The sequence below is a fragment of the Pecten maximus genome, unplaced genomic scaffold, assembly GCF_902652985.1.
Source record: "Pecten maximus unplaced genomic scaffold, xPecMax1.1, whole genome shotgun sequence".
In the NCBI taxonomy this organism is placed as follows: domain Eukaryota; kingdom Metazoa; phylum Mollusca; class Bivalvia; order Pectinida; family Pectinidae; genus Pecten; species Pecten maximus.
In genome coordinates this window covers 2,384-24,892 of record NW_022979299.1, presented here as the reverse complement: position 1 = coordinate 24,892, position 22,509 = coordinate 2,384, and the positions used below count along the sequence as shown (strand labels likewise).

Sequence of the window (22,509 nt, the reverse complement as noted above, 5' to 3'; positions counted from 1 at the left end):
GCTGTATACGTGACAAAGGTGAGCGATTAATGTTCTGTATATATTGATATTATATTTCTAAAAGAATCTTTCAGATGCGATTGATGATAGAGGTGTATTTTCTTCTTACAAGATACCACAGGAACTCACAAAGGAAATCAAATCGAATTTGATTAATATTTATAAATATTTATGTTTGTTCGTCAGCATATGCTGAAAGTACATCTATGAACAAAAAAAAAATTTGTTTGTCCCTTTACAATGGTTTCAACTATAGCCATCATCTAAGTAATGTACATCTCTGACATTACAGTGGGAGAGTTCACTTCTTTATTAGATATCCATGTTTTGACAAAAATGTGATCGTATCATATTTTTGTGTGGTAAAAACAAACAAAAAACAAAGATATCATGATATTTATGTTTACGGTAGTGAAATGTTCTCCCTTTAAGGTTACAATGGCGCCTACTTCTGTTCTGATATTGGTATGTGTGTTTGGTGGGACTTTGGCCAATTACTACCTCAAACCACTGTCGTACACTAAACTTCCGACCAAGGTAACGCCATCGGAAACCTTTCAATTATTTGGTGGAACGGCTGAGGAGGGAGCATATGATCCGAAAAAGAAAATGCTCTATGTTGTGGGTAAGCGTGCAATTATTAATGCAGCTTCACCATGCAGTTGTTTCGTTCAGCTATGCTTTGAGCTACAGGAGTTGAGATTTAGGGGAATCCAGATTGGTTTTAACATAATGTAAAACTGTTGAAGGGGACATCATTTCCCAGTACGTAGACCCTTCACGTTTAGCCATCTATGTTTATTTGACTCTATTTGCGATTCCTTTGATGATTACAGAGGAGCGACAACTAAGTTCATGGTTGGTCAAATCAAAGTACCAGATCAAACTATAATCTTGTTGTTTTATCCACAATATATAGCTGATCGTGCCTTCGATTTTGTCATGACATATCCAGGTGTGCTCAGAGCGAATGAAACGTAACCCTTTGAAATTCGACATTGTCTCTGTGGCAGTATCTCCCTGATATAAGAATCGGTGTATCAAACAGAACATCAAAATGTGTTAGTCATGTGACTAGTTTTCTTCATGAGAAACGTCTATTTCCATAGAAATATTTGAAAGGAATTAATTCGAATTGTTTTACTTGCAGGAGAAACGTCAAGATTAATTCATATCCTCGACATATCCGACCCTGCCAACCCCGTCCGTGCTCTAACGCACCAGTTCACAGCAGCTGATGGGATACCACGTGACATTGCTATATGTGGAGATGAGATCGCTGTTACAGTGACCTCTGGTGTCAGGGACGTGTACGAGGGCCATATATATTTCTTCAAAACGTTCACCAGGGGTGATAGTTTCCTACAAGCCGATGGAAATCGTCTCCCAGGTAAAAAGTGATTATTATTACATTTACATTACAGACATCATTTCCAAGTGTCAGTTTAAAAATAATCAAACGTTCTATTAAAAGCTGAGGAAATTGTGGTATTCTCAAGCTTAAAAACTTTGCGTAATTTTCATGTTTGTTGTTGCGTGTGACGTATGTTTATAATAGGTATTTTCTATTGAAAAAATTCATTCTTGTTGTAAAGATGCATGGAACAAAAGTGGTATGTAACATAGTATTTGCATGACGAGGCATATACTGTAAAAGATAATATGATTTTTTGCAGTTTTATCAAAACTTAATAGTGTGTTTCAGAGGAGTAAAATGGACGTAGATTTTTGTTCTACTAATTTTATTTTCAAGGTTTCTACTTCTCAGCATTTCTTATTTTATCGTTGAAAATATCGGAAATTTGAACCCCTGGAAAATATCTATCATTACAGTATATACATCTAGAGAAGTGATATCGCTAGTGTGGATAAAGGCATTGTGTGATGTTCGAGACAAAACGTCATCTGTGTGATGTTCGAGACAAACCGTCATTTGTGTAATGTTATAGACAAACCGTCATTTGTGTAATGTTCGAGACAAATTGTCATTTGTTTAATTTTCGAGACAAATTATCATTTGTGTAATGTTCGAGACAAAATTGTCATTTTGTGTAATTTTCAAGACAAATCGTCATTTGTGTAATGTTCTAGACAAAATTGTCATTTGTGTAATTTTCGAGACAAATTGTCATTTGTGTAATGTTCGAGACAAAACGTCTTTTGTGTAATAATTTATGTAATGATCGAGACAAAACGTCTTTTGTGTAATATTAGAGACAAACCGTCAGTTGTGTAATGTTCGACACAAATTAAATCGTCATTTGTGTAATGTTTGAGACAAACCGTCATTTGTGTAATTTTCGAGACAAATCGTCATTTGTGTAATGTTCTAGACAAATTATCATACGTGTAATGTTCGAGACAAAATTGTCATTTGTGTAATGTTCTAGACAAATTATCATACGTGTAATGTTCGAGACAAAATTGTCATTTGTGTAGTGTTCGAGACAAAATTGTCATTTGTGTAATGTTCGAGACAAATTGTCATTTGTGTAATGTTCGAGACAAAATTGTCATTTGTGTAATGTTCGAGACAAAATTGTCATTTGTGTAGTGTTCGAGACAAATCGCCATGTGTCCAATTACAGGCAGTAAGCAATTGCGTAGTATAATAATAGATTAGTTATAGTGACCATGTAATTGATTAGTTATAGTGACCATGTAATTGATTAGTTATAGTGACCATGTAATTGATTAGTTATAGTGACCATGTAATTGATTAGTTATAGAGACCATGTAATTGATTAGTTATATAGACCATGTAATTGATTAGTTATAGTGACCATGTAATTGATTAGTTATAGTGACCATGTGATTGATTAGTTATAGTGACCATGTAATTGATTAGTTATAGTGACCATGTAATTGATTAGTTATAGTGACCATGTAATTGATTAGTTATAGAGACCATGTAATTGATTAGTTATAGAGACCATGTAATTGATTAGTTATATAGACCATGTAATTGATTAGTTATAGTGACCATGTAATTGATTAGTTATAGTGACCATGTGATTGATTAGTTATAGTGACCATGTAATTGATTAGTTATAGTGACCATGTAATTGATTAGTTATAGTGACCATGTAATTGATTAGTTATAGTGACCATGTAATTGATTAGTTATAGTGACCATGTAATTGATTAGTTATAGTGACCATGTAATTGATTAGTTATAGAGACCATGTAATTGATTAGTTATAGTGACAATGTAATTGGTTAGTTATAGTGACCATGTAATTGATTAGTTATAGTGACCATGTAATTGATTAGTTATAGAGACGTTGTTATTGATTAGTTATAGTGACCATGTAATTGATTAGTTATAGTGACCATGTAATTGATTTGTTATAGTAACCATGTAATTGATTAGTTATAGAGACCATGTAATTAATTAGATATAGAGACAATGTAATTGATTAGTTATAGTGACCATGTAATTGGTTAGTTATAGTGACCATGTAATTGATTAGTTATAGAGACCATGTAATTGATTAGTTATAGAGACCATGTAATTGATTAGTTATAGTGACCATGTAATTGATTAGTTATATAGAGACCATGTAATTGATTAGTTATATAGACCATGTAATTGATTAGATATAGAGACCATGTAATTGATTAGATATAGTAACCATGTAATTGATTAGTTAGAGACCATGTAATTGATTAGTTATAGTGACCGTGTAATTGATTAGTTATATAGACCATGTAATTGATTAGTTACAGAGACCATGTAATTAATAAGTTATAGTGACCATGTAATTGATTAGTTATAGAGACCATGTAATTGATTAGTTATAGTGACCATGTCATTGATTAGTTATAGTGACCATGTAATTGATTAGTTATAGTGACCATGTAATTGATTAGTTATAGAGACCATGTAATTGATTAGTTATATAGACCATGTAATTGATTAGTTATAGTGACCATGTAATTGATTAGTTATAGAGACCATGTAATTGATTAGTTATAGAGACCATGTAATTGATTAGACATAGAGACCATGTAATTGATTAGATATAGTGACCATGTAATTGATTAGTTATAGTCACCATGTAATTGATTAGTTATATAGACCATGTAATTGATTAGTTCTAGTGACCATGTAATTGATTAGTTATATAGAGACCATGTAATTGATTAGTTATAGTGACCATGTAATTGATTAGTTATAGAGACCATGTAATTGATTAGTTATAGAGACGATGTAATTGATTAGTTATAGATACCATGTAATTGATTAGTTATAGTGACCATGTAATTGATTAGTTATAGAGACCATGCAATTGATTAGTTATAGTGAACATGTAATTGATTAGTTATATAGACCATGTAATTGATTAGTTATAGAGACCATGTAATTGATTAGTTATATAGACCATGTAATTGATTAGTTATATAGACCTTGTAACTGATTAGTTATAGTCACCATGTAATTGATTAGTTATAGAGACCATGTAATTGATTAGTTATAGTGACCATGTAATTGATTAATTATAGAGACCATGTAATTGATTAGTTATAGTGACCATGTAATTGATTAGTTATAGTGACCATGTAATTGATTAGTTATATAGACCATGTAATTGATTAGTTATTATAGTGACCATGTAATTGATTAGATATAGTAACCATGCAATTGATTAGTTATAGTGACCATGTAATTGATTAGTTATAGTGACCATGTAATTGATTAGTTATATAGACCATGTAATTGATTAGTTATATAGACCATGTAATTGATTAGTTATAGTGACCATGTAATTGATTAGTTATAGTGACTATGTAATTGATTAGTTATAGTGACCATGTAATTGATTAGTTATAGTGACCATGTAATTGATTAGTTATATAGACCATGTAATTGATTAGTTATAGTGACCATGTAATTGATTAGTTATAGTGACTATGTAATTGATTAGTTATAGTGACCATGTAATTGATTAGTTATAGTGACCACGTAATTGATTAGTTATAGAGACCATGTAATTGATTAGTTCTATAGACCATGTAATTGATTAGTTATAGTGACCATGTAAATGATTAGTTATAGAGACCATGTAATTGATTAGTTATAGAGACCACGTAATTGATTAGTTATAGTGACCATGTAATTGATTAGTTATAGTGATCTTGTAATTGATTAGTTATGGAGACAATGTAATTGATTAGTTATAGTGACATTGAAATTGATTAGTAATAGTGACCATGGAATTGTTTAGTTATAGTGACTATGTAATTGATTAGTTATAATGACCATGTACTTGATTAGTTATAGTGACCATGTAAATGATTAGTTATATAGACCATGTAACTGATTAGTTATAGAGACCATGTAACTGATTAGTTATACAGACCACGTAATTGATCAGTTATAGAGACCATGTATTTGATTAGTTATAGTGACCATGTAAATGATTAGTTATAGTGACCATATAATTGATTAGTTATAGTGACCATGTAATTGATTAGTTATAGTGACCATGTAATTGATTAGTTATAGTGACCCTGTAATTGATTAGTTATATAGACCATGTAATTGATTAGACATAGAGACCATGTAATTGATTAGATATAGTAACCATGTAATTGATTAGTTATATAGACCATGTAATTGATTAGTTATAGTGACCATGTAATTGATTAGTTCTAGTGACCATGTAATTGATTAGTTATAGAGACCTTGTGATTGATTAGTTATGTAGACAATGTAATTGATTAGTTATAATGACCATGTAATTGATTAGTTATAGTGACCATGTAATTGATTAGTTATAGTGACTATGTAATTGATTAGTTATAATGACCATGTAATTGATTAGTTATAGTGACCATGTAATTGATTAGTTATATAGACCATGTAATTGATTAGTTCTAGTGACCATGTAATTGATTAGTTATATAGACCTTGCAATTGATTAGTTATATAGACCTTGTGATTGATTAGTTATAGTGACCACGTAATTGATTAGTTATAGAGACCATGTAATTGATTAGTTATAGAGACCATGTAATTGATTAGTTATAGTGACCATGTCATTGATTAGTTATAGTGACCATGTAATTGATTAGTTATAGTGACCATGTAATTGATTAGTTATAGAGACCATGTAATTGATTAGTTATATAGACCATGTAATTGATTAGTTATAGTGACCATGTAATTGATTAGTTATAGAGACCATGTAATTGATTAGTTATAGAGACCATGTAATTGATTAGACATAGAGACCATGTAATTGATTAGATATAGTAACCATGTAATTGATTAGTTCTAGTGACCATGTAATTGATTAGTTATATAGAGACCATGTAATTGATTAGTTATAGTGACCATGTAATTGATTAGTTATAGAGACGATGTAATTGATTAGTTATAGAGACGATGTAATTGATTAGTTATAGATACCATGTAATTGATTAGTTATAGTGACCATGTAATTGATTAGTTATAGAGACCATGCAATTGATTAGTTATAGTGAACATGTAATTGATTAGTTATATAGACCATGTAATTGATTAGTTATAGAGACCATGTAATTGATTAGTTATATAGACCATGTAATTGATTAGTTATATAGACCTTGTAACTGATTAGTTATAGTCACCATGTAATTGATTAGTTATAGAGACCATGTAATTGATTAGTTATAGTGACCATGTAATTGATTAATTATAGAGACCATGTAATTGATTAGTTATAGTGACCATGTAATTGATTAGTTATAGTGACCATGTAATTGATTAGTTATATAGACCATGTAATTGATTAGTTATTATAGTGACCATGTAATTGATTAGATATAGTAACCATGCAATTGATTAGTTATAGTGACCATGTAATTGATTAGTTATAGTGACCATGTAATTGATTAGTTATATAGACCATGTAATTGATTAGTTATATAGACCATGTAATTGATTAGTTATAGTGACCATGTAATTGATTAGTTATAGTGACTATGTAATTGATTAGTTATAGTGACCATGTAATTGATTAGTTATATAGACCATGTAATTGATTAGTTATATAGACCATGTAATTGATTAGTTATAGTGACCATGTAATTGATTAGTTATAGTGACTATGTAATTGATTAGTTATAGTGACCATGTAATTGATTAGTTATAGTGACCACGTAATTGATTAGTTATAGAGACCATGTAATTGATTAGTTCTATAGACCATGTAATTGATTAGTTATAGTGACCATGTAAATGATTAGTTATAGAGACCATGTAATTGATTAGTTATAGAGACCACGTAATTGATTAGTTATAGTGACCATGTAATTGATTAGTTATAGTGATCTTGTAATTGATTAGTTATGGAGACAATGTAATTGATTAGTTATAGTGACATTGAAATTGATTAGTAATAGTGACCATGGAATTGTTTAGTTATAGTGACTATGTAATTGATTAGTTATAATGACCATGTACTTGATTAGTTATAGTGACCATGTAAATGATTAGTTATATAGACCATGTAACTGATTAGTTATAGAGACCATGTAATTGATTAGTGATAGTGACCATGTAATTGATTAGTTATATAGACCATGTAATTTATTAGTTATAGAGACCATGTAATTGATTAGTTATAGTGACCATGTAATTGATTAGTTATAGAGACCATGTAACTGATTAGTTATACAGACCACGTAATTGATCAGTTATAGAGACCATGTATTTGATTAGTTATAGTGACCATGTAAATGATTAGTTATAGTGACCATGTAATTGATTAGTTATAGTGACCATGTAATTGATTAGTTATAGTGACCATGTAATTGATTAGTTATAGTGACCATGTAATTGATTAGTTATATAGACCATGTAATTGATTAGTTATATAGACCATGTAATTGATTAGTTCTAGTGACCATGTAATTGATTAGTTATAGAGACCCTGTAATTGATTAGTTATATAGACCATGTAATTGATTAGTTATATAGACCATGTAATTGATTAGTTATATAGACCATGTAACTGATTAGTTCTAGTGACCATGTAATTGATTAGTTATATAGACCTTGCAATTGATTAGTTATATAGACCTTGTGATTGATTAGTTATAGTGACCACGTAATTGATTAGTTATAGAGACCATGCAATTGATGAGTTAATTATTAGTTAATAATGCAATGATTATAGATGTATTTCAAGAGAAAGAGTCTTCTGAATGATAATTTCGCTTAGATAATTTGCACTATTCTATGAAAAGTATCAAATAACATTTTCATATTGTTACCAATTAAATATGGAGCATCCACCTTTAAAAAATATGTTATCACCGCAACTTTGTTCATACATTCTAATAATCGATGAAGGAAGGTGGTTGACTGCCATGGCTTTCGATTGAATAAATAAATTAGAAGCAAACGCAATACTCATTTGCATACATGTATTGCGTCTTTCTATTTCAAAATCAATAAAATCGGGGACGAAATAGAAATAATAGATACATTCAAATGTGTAAATTGAGATCCTTGAAAAAGTATAAGGAGAACAAGGCCGGATGTTCTTTCAGAAAATCAACGTAAATCGAAATTTGCATATGTATGATTGAACAACAGTCAGTGTTATTCTTTGGAGGTTATTCAGATTAGTGTCCATATTCCCTTTATTGATTAAGCTTGTTTGTTTTACGGTGTTTAACGTCGCCGCAAAGCCATGTTCATATCCGAACGGGTGTTAAGGTGACGTAAAGAATCTAGATATGAAACTTGTAATTATTCCTAGATCTAATTATTCCTAGATCTGATTATTCCAAGATCTATGACAAACAAACATGTACTTTTGTATATTAACTATAAACGAAGACAATCATTTGATACTATTATTGTGTGTTTTTGTATGATTACTAGTGCATTTACTTCATTGTATGATGTGACAGAGACACTAAAACATGTTGTTTCAGAAGATTATAGGTGTCGTCTGCTTGAACGATTCTTCTTAACTCAAAAGCAAAGTTTGCAGAGAAGGTAAATAGATATCGTCTGCTTTATCGACGACACCAGCCCTAAAAATCAAAACCTACTAGTTATATTGGACTGGTGTAGTGGCAACGAATTCATAAGACACATTAACGGGTGTCAAAACGTTAGTCTAAATTACGTAGTATACCAACGAACTATTCCTCTTCAGTGGGGGTATTTCCCGATATGTTGACCTACACTCCGGATTGTGGTGTGCTCTTGGTGGCCAATGAAGGGAGACCTGGCCGTGACATCACTAATAAATTTGTAGATCCCAAGGGCTCTGTTCACATCATACGCACAGAAAGGACGGGCAGTCCATCGGAGAAAATAGCAGGTTTTGAAAGCTTCAATTCTCGGTAAGAAAGTGCTTTGCATATTTTGAAGTCATGCGACTCCATGTAACTGATATGTTTTAGACATCATGCAGGATCTTTGAGCATTAGCACGGTTTCATGAATACGGGCATGGTGGCTTTTCACAACAACTCCTTATTAAATGCAGCAGAGTAAAATTTCGCACTTCCTAGGGACAAACGCTTAACAGTTTGATAAGGTTTTCGATTACTTTAAAGGTCAGGTTTATCAGATGGCGGTTATGAAATATAAATTGGAATGACATGTAATTTTTACAGGTATGACATCCGTATACCAGCGCGTTACGTACCTTCCAACACCTGGCCCCTTCCTAACCCCGTATCTGTCGCGCAGGGCCTGGAGCCAGAGTACATAGCAGTCACAGCTGACTCTAGATACGCCTACATCACCCTACAGGTATGTTCAAATCGCTCTCCTCTTCTTTGTCAGCTTCAGTATTAACGATGTAATAATAAGTTGTCATTTATCCATGGAGCAGTGTCAGTATTTAATCGACTCTTTAACATATCTTATATAATATACATAAACATATATATTTCATTTTGTCATTTTAAGGGAAGTTCTTTAAAAATGCACAATGTACATGCATGCATGTATATGTAATTTGCTAAAGAGCAATACTCATGTTTACCATTGAAATTTTGGAGTTGATCAGTTTTAAAAAATGAAAAAAAAATCATTGTTTGTGTGGTTTTTTGTTTTGCTTTTTGTTTTTAAATCTAATAAACATTTGATAAATGTAAAACATTATAGGTAAAATAAATTTCACTTGAATGACGATATTTTTCACTCGTGTTTCGATCGAGATTGTATCATTGTCGTTGATAATACAGGTATTCAACATGCGAACATGATGTATCCTCTAAGGTTAAAACTTTATTTCATAAGTTTATAACTCCAAGATCCTGCTTATCTCGAAGTAAACAATTCAGTTTCTATGCAGTTACCTCGACATCCTCAATACGTCAGTGGTTACGATCACATACGGTGAAAAACCACTGAAATATCGAAAATGCTACCTCGAATACTCTGGATAACTCGAAGCTTTTTTACCAAACTGATATCGGGATAACGAAGTTCGACTTTTCTTGCGTAAAATAACCCAAATATGTGTTAGTACAACTCTGTACACTTAATGAGAAATTATATACTTTGCAAATTAGGTATCCTTAGAGACATTGAGGAATTTCTTAAATACATTACAGAGCAATACTACTAGATCACGTGGTACTAGTAATGTACAACTGTTTTGATTAGATACAATATAGATTGTATACCATGAAGTCATTTATCAACTCTAAAATATTCACTGTTGCTGGTATCTGTTTTCATTTTTCATTAACAGGAAAATAATGCCGTTGCTAAACTGTCCCTGTCTGATGGAGTGATAAGTGATCTATGGCCTTTAACCAAGAAGGAATGGAAGGACATCGGGATTGACTCCACAGATAGAGATGGAGGTTTGTAGGCAGTATAACGTAGGATTGACTCCACAGATAGAGATGGAGGTTTGTAGGCAGTATAACGTAGGATTGACTCCACAGATAGAGATGGAGGTTTGTAGGCAGTATAACGTAGGATTGACTCCACAGATAGAGATGGAGGTTTGTAGGCGGTATAACGTAGGATTGACTCCACACATAGAGATGGAGGTTTGTAGGCAGTATAATGTAGGATTGACTCCACAGAGAGAGATGGAGGTTTGTAGGCAATATAACGTAGGATTGACTCCACAGATAGAGATGGAGGTTTGTAGGCAGTATAACGTAGGATTGACTCCACAGATAGAGATGGAGGTTTGTAGGCAGTATAACGTAGGATTGACTCCACAGATAGAGATGGAGGTTTGTAGGCAGTATAACGTAGGACTGACTCCTCAGATAGAGATGGAGGTTTGTAGGCAGTATAACGTAGGATTGACTCCACAGATAGAGATGGAAGTTTGTCGGCAGTATAACGTAGGATTGACTCCACAGATAGAGATGGAGGTTTGTAGGCAGTATAACGTAGGATTGACTCCACATATAGAGATGGAAGTTTGTAGGCAGTATAATGTAGGATTGACTCCACAGATAGAGATGAGGTTTGTAGGCAGTATAACGTAGGATTGACTCCACAGATAGAGATGGAAGTTTGTCGGCAGTATAACGTAGGATTGACTCCACAGATAGAGATGGAGGTTTGTAGGCAGTATAACGTAGGATTGACTCCACATATAGAGATGGAAGTTTGTAGGCAGTATAATGTAGGATTGACTCCACACATAGAGATGGAGGTTTGTAGGCAGTATAATGTAGGATTGACTCCACAGAGAGAGATGGAGGTTTGTAGGCAATATAACGTAGGATTGACTCCACAGATAGAGATGGAGGTTTGTAGGCAGTATAACGTAGGATTGACTCCACAGATAGAGATGGAGGTTTGTAGGCAGTATAACGTAGGATTGACTCCACAGATAGAGATGGAGGTTTGTAGGCAGTATAACGTAGGATTGACTCCACAGATAGAGATGGAGGTTTGTAGGCGGTATAACGTAGGATTGACTCCACACATAGAGATGGAGGTTTGTAGGCAGTATAATGTAGGATTGACTCCACAGAAAGAGATGGAGGTTTGTAGGCAATATAACGTAGGATTGACTTCACACATAGAGATGGAGGTTTGTAGGCAGTATAACGTAGGATTGGCTCCACAGATAGAGATGGATGTTTGTAGGCAGTATAACGTAGGATTGACTCCACACATAGAGATGGAGGTTTGTAGGCAGTATAACGTAGGATTGACTCCACAGAGAGAGATGGAGGTTTGTAGGCAGTATAACGTAGGATTGACTCCACAGATAGAGATGGAGGTTGGTAGGCAGTATAACGTAGGATTGACTCCACAGATAGAGATGGAGGTTTGTAGGCAGTATAACGTAGGATTGACTCCACATATAGAGATGGAAGTTTGTAGGCAGTATAATGTAGGATTGACTCCACAGATAGAGATGAGGTTTGTAGGCAGTATAACGTAGGATTGACTCCACAGATAGAGATGGAGGTTTGTAGGCAATATAACGTAGGATTGACTCCACAGATAGAGATGGAGGTTTGTAGGCAGTATAATGTAGGATTGACTCCAAAGATAAAGATGGAGGTTTGTAGGCATGCAGTATAACGTAGGATTGACTCCACAGATAGAGATGGAGGTTTGTAGGCAGTATAACGTAGAATTGACTCCTCAGATAGAGATGGAGGTTTGTAGGCAGTATAACGTAGGATTGACTCCACAGATAGAGACGGAGGTGTGTCGGCAGTATAATGTAGGATTGACTCCACAGATAGAGATGGAGGTTTGTAGGCAGTATCAAGTAGGATTGACTCCACAGATCGAGATGGAGGTTTGTAGGCAGTATAACGTAGGATTGACTCCACAGATAGAGATGGAGGTTTGTAGACAGTATAACGTAGGATTGACTCCACAGATAGAGACGGAGGTGTGTCGGCAGTATAATGTAGGATTGATTCCACAGATAGAGATGGAGGTTTGTAGGCAGTATAACGTAGGATTGACTCCACAGATAGAGATGGAAGTTTGTAGGCAGCTTAACGTAGGATTGACTCCACAGATAGAGATGGAGGTTTGTAGGCAGTATAACGTAGGATTGACTCCACAGATAGAGATGGAGGTTTGTAGGCAGTATAACGTAGGATTGACTCCACAGATAGAGATGGAAGTTTGTAGGCAGCATAACGTAGGATTGACTCCACAGATAGAGATGGAGGATTGTAGGCAGTATAACGTAGGATTGACTCCACAGATAGAGATGGAGGTTTGTAGACAGTATAACGTAGGATTGACTCCACAGATAGAGATGGAGGTTTGTAGGCAGTATAACGTTGGATTGACTCCACAGATAGAGATGGAGGTTTGTAGGCAATATAACGTAGGATTGACTCCACAGATAGAGATGGAGGTTTGTAGGCAGTATAATGTAGGATTGACTCCAAAGATAGAGATGGAGGTTTGTAGGCATGCAGTATAACGTAGGATTGACTCCACAGATAGAGATGGAGGTTTGTAGGCAGTATATCGTAGGATTGGCTCCACAGATAGAGATGGAGGTTTGTAGGCGGTATAACGTAGGATTGACTCCACACATAGAGATGGAGGTTTGTAGGCAGTATAATGTAGGATTGACTCCACAGAGAGAGATGGAGGTTTGTAGGCAATATAACGTAGGATTGACTCCACAGATAGAGATGGAGGTTTGTAGGCAGTATAACGTAGGATTGACTCCACAGATAGAGATGGAGGTTTGTAGGCAGTATAACGTAGGATTGACTCCACAGATAGAGATGGAGGTTTGTAGGCAGTATAACGTAGGACTGACTCCTCAGATAGAGATGGAGGTTTGTAGGCAGTATAACGTAGGATTGACTCCACAGATAGAGATGGAAGTTTGTCGGCAGTATAACGTAGGATTGACTCCACAGATAGAGATGGAGGTTTGTAGGCAGTATAACGTAGGATTGACTCCACATATAGAGATGGAAGTTTGTAGGCAGTATAATGTAGGATTGACTCCACAGATAGAGATGAGGTTTGTAGGCAGTATAACGTAGGATTGACTCCACAGATAGAGATGGAAGTTTGTCGGCAGTATAACGTAGGATTGACTCCACAGATAGAGATGGAGGTTTGTAGGCAGTATAACGTAGGATTGACTCCACATATAGAGATGGAAGTTTGTAGGCAGTATAATGTAGGATTGACTCCACACATAGAGATGGAGGTTTGTAGGCAATATAATGTAGGATTGACTCCACAGAGAGAGATGGAGGTTTGTAGGCAATATAACGTAGGATTGACTCCACAGATAGAGATGGAGGTTTGTAGGCAGTATAACGTAGGATTGACTCCACAGATAGAGATGGAGGTTTGTAGGCAGTATAACGTAGGATTGACTCCACAGATAGAGATGGAGGTTTGTAGGCAGTATAACGTAGGATTGACTCCACAGATAGAGATGGAGGTTTGTAGGCGGTATAACGTAGGATTGACTCCACACATAGAGATGGAGGTTTGTAGGCAGTATAATGTAGGATTGACTCCACAGAAAGAGATGGAGGTTTGTAGGCAATATAACGTAGGATTGACTTCACACATAGAGATGGAGGTTTGTAGGCAGTATAACGTAGGATTGGCTCCACAGATAGAGATGGATGTTTGTAGGCAGTATAACGTAGGATTGACTCCACACATAGAGATGGAGGTTTGTAGGCAGTATAACGTAGGATTGACTCCACAGAGAGAGATGGAGGTTTGTAGGCAGTATAACGTAGGATTGACTCCACAGATAGAGATGGAGGTTGGTAGGCAGTATAACGTAGGATTGACTCCACAGATAGAGATGGAGGTTTGTAGGCAGTATAACGTAGGATTGACTCCACATATAGAGATGGAAGTTTGTAGGCAGTATAATGTAGGATTGACTCCACAGATAGAGATGAGGTTTGTAGGCAGTATAACGTAGGATTGACTCCACAGATAGAGATGGAGGTTTGTAGGCAATATAACGTAGGATTGACTCCACAGATAGAGATGGAGGTTTGTAGGCAGTATAATGTAGGATTGACTCCAAAGATAAAGATGGAGGTTTGTAGGCATGCAGTATAACGTAGGATTGACTCCACAGATAGAGATGGAGGTTTGTAGGCAGTATAACGTAGAATTGACTCCTCAGATAGAGATGGAGGTTTGTAGGCAGTATAACGTAGGATTGACTCCACAGATAGAGATGGATGTTTGTAGGCAGTATCAAGTAGGATTGACTCCACAGATCGAGATGGAGGTTTGTAGGCAGTATAACGTAGGATTGACTCCACAGATAGAGATGGAGGTTTGTAGACAGTATAACGTAGGATTGACTCCACAGATAGAGACGGAGGTGTGTCGGCAGTATAATGTAGGATTGATTCCACAGATAGAGATGGAGGTTTGTAGGCAGTATAACGTAGGATTGACTCCACAGATAGAGATGGAAGTTTGTAGGCAGCTTAACGTAGGATTGACTCCACAGATAGAGATGGAGGTTTGTAGGCAGTATAACGTAGGATTGACTCCACAGATAGAGATGGAGGTTTGTAGGCAGTATAACGTAGGATTGACTCCACAGATAGAGATGGAAGTTTGTAGGCAGCATAACGTAGGATTGACTCCACAGATAGAGATGGAGGATTGTAGGCAGTATAACGTAGGATTGACTCCACAGATAGAGATGGAGGTTTGTAGACAGTATAACGTAGGATTGACTCCACAGATAGAGATGGAGGTTTGTAGGCAGTATAACGTTGGATTGACTCCACAGATAGAGATGGAGGTTTGTAGGCAATATAACGTAGGATTGACTCCACAGATAGAGATGGAGGTTTGTAGGCAGTATAATGTAGGATTGACTCCAAAGATAGAGATGGAGGTTTGTAGGCATGCAGTATAACGTAGGATTGACTCCACAGATAGAGATGGAGGTTTGTAGGCAGTATATCGTAGGATTGGCTCCACAGATAGAGATGGAGGTTTGTAGGCAGTATAACGTAGGATTGACTCCACAGATAGAGATGGAAGTTTGTAGGCAGCATAACGTAGGATTGACTCCACAGATAGAGGTGGAGGTATGTAGGCAGTATAACGTTGGATTGACTCCACAGATAGAGATGGATGTTTGTAGGCAGTATAACGTTGGATTGACTCCACAGATAGAGATGGAGGTTTGTAGGCAGTATAACGTTGGATTGACTCCACAGATAGAGATGGAACTTTGTTTGCAGTATAACGTAGGATTGACTCCACAGATAGAGATGGAGGATTGTAGGTAGTATAACGTAGGATTGACTCCACAGATAGAGATGGAGGTTTGTAGGCAGTATAACGTTGGATTGACTCCACAGATAAAGATGGATGTTTGTAGGCAGTATAACGTAGGATTGACTCCACAGATAGAGATGGAGCTTTGTTTGCAGTATAACGTAGGATTGACTCCACAGATAGAGATGGAGGTTTGTAGGCAGTATAACGTAGGATTGACTCCACAGATAGAGATGGAGGTTTGTAGGCAGTATAACGTAGGATTGACTCCACAGATAGAGATGGAAGTTTGTAGGCAGTATAACGTAGGATTGACTCCACAGATAGAGATGGAAGTTTGTCGGCAGTATAACGTAGGATTGACTCCACAGATAGAGATGGAGGTTTGTAGACAGTATAACGTAGGATTGACTCCACAGATAGAGATGGATGTTTGTAGGCAGTATAACGTAGGATTGACTCCACAGATAGAGATGGAGGTTTGTAGGCAGTATAACGTAGGATTGACTCCACAGATAGAGATGGAGGTTTGTAGACAGTATAACGGAGGATTGACTCCACACATAGAGACGGAGGTTTGTAGGCAGTATAACGTAGGATTGGCTCCACAGATAGAGATGGAGGTCTGTAGGCAGTATAACGTAGGATTGACTCCACAGATCGAGATGGAGGTTTGTAGGCAGTATAACGTAGGATTGACTCCACAGATAGAGATGGAGGTTTGTAGACAGTATAACGTAGGATTTACTCCACAGATAGAGATGGAGGTTTGTAGGCAGTATAACGTAGGATTGACTCCACAGATAGAGATGGATGTTTGTAGGCAGTATAACGTAGGATTGACTCCACAGATAGAGATGGAGGTTTGTAGGCAGTATAACGTAGGATTGACTCCACATATAGAGATGGAGGTTGGTAGGCAGTATAACGTAGGATTGACTCCACAGATAGAGGTGGAGCTTTGTAGGCAGTATAACGTAGGATTGACTCCACAGATAGAGATGGAGGTTTGTAGGCAGTATAACGTAGGATTGACTTCACAGATAGAGATGGAGGTTTGTAGGCAGTATAACGTAGGATTGACTCCACAGATAGAGATGGAGGTTTGTAGGCAGTATAACGTAGGATTGACTCCACAGATAGAGATGGAGGTTTGTAGGCAGTATAACGTAGGATTTACTCCACAGATAGAGATGGAGGTTTGTAGGCAGTATAACGTAGGATTGACTCAACAGATAGAGATGAGGTTTGTAGGCAGTATAGCGAAGGCTTTCCTTCACCAGTAGTATAGCTCATGTATCTCATTAGCTGCGCTCCCGTAGGCTGTAAAACATAGCAGTATGGGCAGCAGCTCATTCAAGGCTATGGTGACTATTACAAAAAGGTCAACGCCTAGGTCAAGAAAAGTAATAAAACCTGGAAATGAAAGAGATAATCTTACATCAGCGTCATTATAAGATATGCTTCGTAAAACAAACTAAATCATTATAACAGAAATCATTGAACGCTATTTTACCATATTACATTCTCATTTCTGACATCATTGTGTACGAACGAATTTGCACGCAAAACATGTATTTTTGTATTTACTGTACAAAGCAGATGTCACGTTATATTTTTCAATATCATAAACACTACCAACGTCACTTTCCGCATACCCTCTAGGTATCCATCTACGGCAATATCCATGGGTAAGTCTCCAACAGCCGGATATAGCTAAGACGTACACTGTTGGAAGAAAGACGTATTTGTTTACTGCCAACGAGGGCGCCACGACATCATATACAAGCAGTGTGCATGGTTTTACCTGGGCTGATAATGCCAAGTCGGATGCTCTTGTTAGAGGTATGTAACATTAACGAAACACATCAAGTCGTCCAATATGTCGGTCATCATTGTCTGTAGTTCATTCCGTAGTTACCATAACGGGACAAACCAATCATATAAATAATAATCATTATCGAATTGATTTAAAAATAATAACAATTGAAGACTATTGGTCGCAATTTTTAAAAATGCAACAAAAATGGGAAAAAATCTTCCCAATGGATTTTGAGCTATAAAATAATGAGTGAATGAGTAAAAAACCAAAACACAAGAAAAAATAACGAATAAACAGCATACAGTGGTTTTATGTAATGTTATGTAATTGGACAGTGACATTCTACTTGCATGAACAACAAAGCAAGCTCTCGTCAAACGAGCAAGTGTCTCGTCATGAGTAATGCACATGCGTTGGTTAGATATACTCCTAAATTGTGTACTATATCAGCAAAAAGGTGGAACACTTGGAATGTCGAAAGTGGGGGGTGAGCTTCTATTAAGAATCTAAGTTCGATCTGACTAAAAATATCAATTGCACACAATCTTCAGTAACGTACCTTGGTTTAGAATCCTCAATTAAGATATCAACACGTGGTATTCTTTGTCGTGAAACAATGATTTAAAGATCAGAAAATGGACCAAAATCAACAGTGGAACGGAAGTAGGGTATATATTTTAGAGCGAGTTTGCAACGGGTAATCTGATTAGTCGACAGCTCTGTAAACAATACTAACTTTAATTGTCGACCAATCAGACTGTCCGCTTTAAAACAGCTCGAAGGAGGATCGCCTACTTTTGTTCCACAGTCGATGTATCTTACGATCTTCAAGTGTTACACCTAGTTGATATAGTAGGGGTATGCACTATACATACTAACCAGATGCAGCCTATAAGATCATAACTTTACAGTAATTGCATATATCACACCGATTTTGATTATATTCTATTGATCCTATAATATTTACTGCTGGAGCATTACACGTGCTTTATTGATATACTTTATATACTTTCGAAACTTGTGTTCAATATAATTCAGCTGAGTAATAATGACACGGAAAGCAAACAGACAAAAACTGACATCGGTAAAGGTGAGATAAAATGTAATAGAACATTCCATGTTTTCAGATGAATAACAGTTGTATTTCATTTCATGGGGTTGAAACTATTTTTTCACTCGCATTCGTGAAAGATATCAAAGTGTCCACCCCACGAAACAACCGTTATACATCAAGTAACAAGGAATAGTCTTCTATGTTCATTCACATCAAGTTTTAATTGGAAAAGTTGACTGTCGAAATGAATATTGTTTTAATTTGTTTTCTTCAGCGAAGAAATTCGACGAAATGAGTATAAACAATTCAACATTTTATGCAGATTTATTACTGGAAAACATGGCAGGTAAGCTAAAACATTGTTTTGAATCACATTGATTCGAATTCGTTGCTTTGTACAACTTTGGCAATTTCATTTTAGAATATATTAAAACTCCATCATTCCAATGTGTAAACAAATCCGAATCGACATGAACACGCTGTTCATTCCACATACAGCTATGGCCCAGTTTGACATACTATAGTGATGTAATTAGAGCTCAAGTTCTCATGGTACGGGAACATTCCATGAAGTTTCCAGAGCATCCAAAGCATTCGAGTTAATAATGTAGTTAGTTAAGAATATATATGGGTTAAACGAAGGCAGGTTACATTTTATTACATTTTTGCCAGTGAAATATCAAAAATTATTCATTCTATAAAAGTGATATGTTTCACTAGTGAAAAATATCACTTTTGCTGATTTGACCAATCAAATTAATGATTAGAAAATACCAAAATAATTGACCAATCAGAAGGCCCGACATATATCTCCGCTCCTGGACAGGGGGAACTACATTTTTTGTTTACAAATTATCGCTGTAGGCCTAGTTAGCATACGGGTTAGGTTTTTCGTTGATAAAAAATGTAATAAACAGAATACCTAACAGTGTATTCAGTAATACCAAATATATTTCACTCGTGTGGCTAATATTTAGATATTTTTCACTCGTGCTACGCACTCGTGAAAAATATCAAAATATTAGCCCCACTCGTGAAATATATTTGGTATTACTGAAAACACTCTATATATTTCACTATTGTATCTTTAAATAGAGACACACTTATATCGTATAGATCACTTGATCGCGGATAACCCTGACTTTACTTGCCTGTTACATGTCATCGAGCTTTTCAGTTAGGCTTGAGGACCTCTCTGAGCCATTTTGTTAAAGAGCTTCAGATTGTATTTATCAATCTTTAACATCTCTTCCACTCTGATCACTGTCATGCCTCGATCCAAACAAAAGAAAGTCATTGGTAACTGTATGGTTGCGAACATTATAATACTAAATATATTATAAAAAAAAACCCACATACACAACAACGGCCAAGATGCAGTATAACAAGGAAGGAATCACAAAGATTTAATTTTTGGTTGACAGTAGTTATTTTGGTGGCTAGACTTCCAAACATACTACAATGGTATAAGCTAACATAATGGAACAAACTATGTTCTTCACGTACAGTATTCTTTATTGGGTTTATATCTAAAAACAATGAGCTTATGCGGGTAGGACAGGGGGAGACTTTGCCAAGTCCCTCAGTTTTTTTGTTTTTGTTTTATTTTTTCTTTTCATACATGTATGCATCGATTTGTTTTTGCGTAGCAAATCTGTTGACCTGGTAATACCCCCTGAAGTTGAAATTCAGAACACTACAAATTCTTCAGCATCATACGTATTGTTTACCTGCAAGGCACGTTGATTTATTTATAAATAGTGGCCCCAGTTTATAATATACACACACCCGTGTTTCATTATTTATCAAATAATTCAATATTCAGAAAATACCAAATTATTAAAAGGGGTCAGTTCCTCTCTAAAGCCATCCTTCCCTTTAGTGGGACCCTAGTAAACCTGACGAGTAGAAGGAGAAACAGCAGTATGGCGGGGTTCTCTGTACATTTACTCTATCTATTACTAAATTCCTTTTCATTTCTAGTCATATGGGTGTCTTTTGTACAAGTCTTTACGTCCAGGAGTTACCTGAGTGTTATCATCATCATACTCATGTGATACGTGTTTTATTACATAGATGGTAAACCGATGTTCGGTGCTGTTTGAATCATTAGTGCCTTGTCAAAAAAAGTATTCTTGGCAGATTCGCATATATTAATTTTACATGTACTTTCATTATGTATTTGTTATTTTATGGAATACTATCGTAAGTGTTTGGTAGAATTTCTGGTGAATGTCCAGAAAACTGTGAAAACACTATTAGCCTCTTTGTTTTTTGTCAGACATGAACTCTATTAGTATCTGTCACGCGAACGTTGATTGGATAATGTCGACGGACAACAGCGAATCGAATTCAGTGTAATATATGTATATTAACGGCCAAAAGAGTGGAATAATTAAAAACAAAAACCAGCATATGCAAGCCGTCGAAATGCAAAAATGAATTCCAGGTGGTATGAATGGCGTTTTTATCTCTTTATTTCTATATTAAGAACGTTCGTATAGAAATTTAATCAATCATACCTAATATCAATGTATGCTTCTTCTGTTCCTGACTGATTTTAATTGTTTGGTGTTCGCAGGCTACCTGACCGTAAGTAACATCGACTCGTTAAATTTGTTCTCCGATAAGCTTGGACAAGTTACACACTTCGGTGGTCGCGGATTCTCTATCTGGGACACGTCGGATATGAGTCTTGTTTGGGACAGTAAGGATGAGATCGAGAAACACATGGAAGTCCTCATGTACAATGTATTCAACACCGATGTTGTGTCGTCTACCATCACATATACATCACCAGAGAATCTTCGGGACTCGACATCTGATCTCCAGGTAAGAGTCATCAGTAACTCCCTGTCCGACTCGTGACCTTGTGATCAAAATCCGTCTACCATTCAAAACTGATGTAGATGTAGACTTAATCATCTGGAAAACATGTCTACCGTTACATGTTGTTTTCGTTAATTCCTGACCTTTTCGTAATTTTATAGATTTTCAAATGCTTCTCGTTATTACTTTTGGCTCAGATACAATGTTATGTTAATTATCCCCTTTACCATTCCTTTCCTTACTGAACAGTACACATAATTTATACTAAGCTGTAGAATCTAATAAGAGATATTTTAATATAAGTAGCGAATGGTGGTTGACGACCTTATGATTTACTTTGAGGGTCGTTTGGTGTTTGACAGGGTCCGAAACTGAACGGGATGGACTTGCTGGTACAACAGAATGGTTCCGATTTCCTGCTGGTCGGAAGTGAGACTGTGGGCGCCCTCTTTCTTTATACGATCAATTCCACAAGTGGTGCACCAGTTCCGAGATTCGAGAGCGCCCATCGCGCTGGCCGAACTGATTTTGTCTGGAAGGAATTATACGATATGGACGAGGCAGGAGACGCCTATATATCCGCAATAGG

General features: G+C 35.8%; 1 protein-coding gene across 1 annotated transcript; it reads left to right on the top strand.

The window, feature by feature from the left end:
- LOC117318456 (mesenchyme-specific cell surface glycoprotein-like) lies at positions 1-22,509 on the top strand (the record flags this gene model as incomplete). Its single annotated transcript, XM_033873442.1, is given in 10 exon segments — positions 1-18; positions 433-625; positions 1,151-1,390; positions 9,159-9,348; positions 9,624-9,762; positions 10,712-10,826; positions 17,881-18,060; positions 19,366-19,437; positions 21,673-21,923; positions 22,283-22,509. Coding segments are annotated over 9 exon segments (1,601 nt in total), but the record flags the coding sequence as incomplete, so codon positions are not given.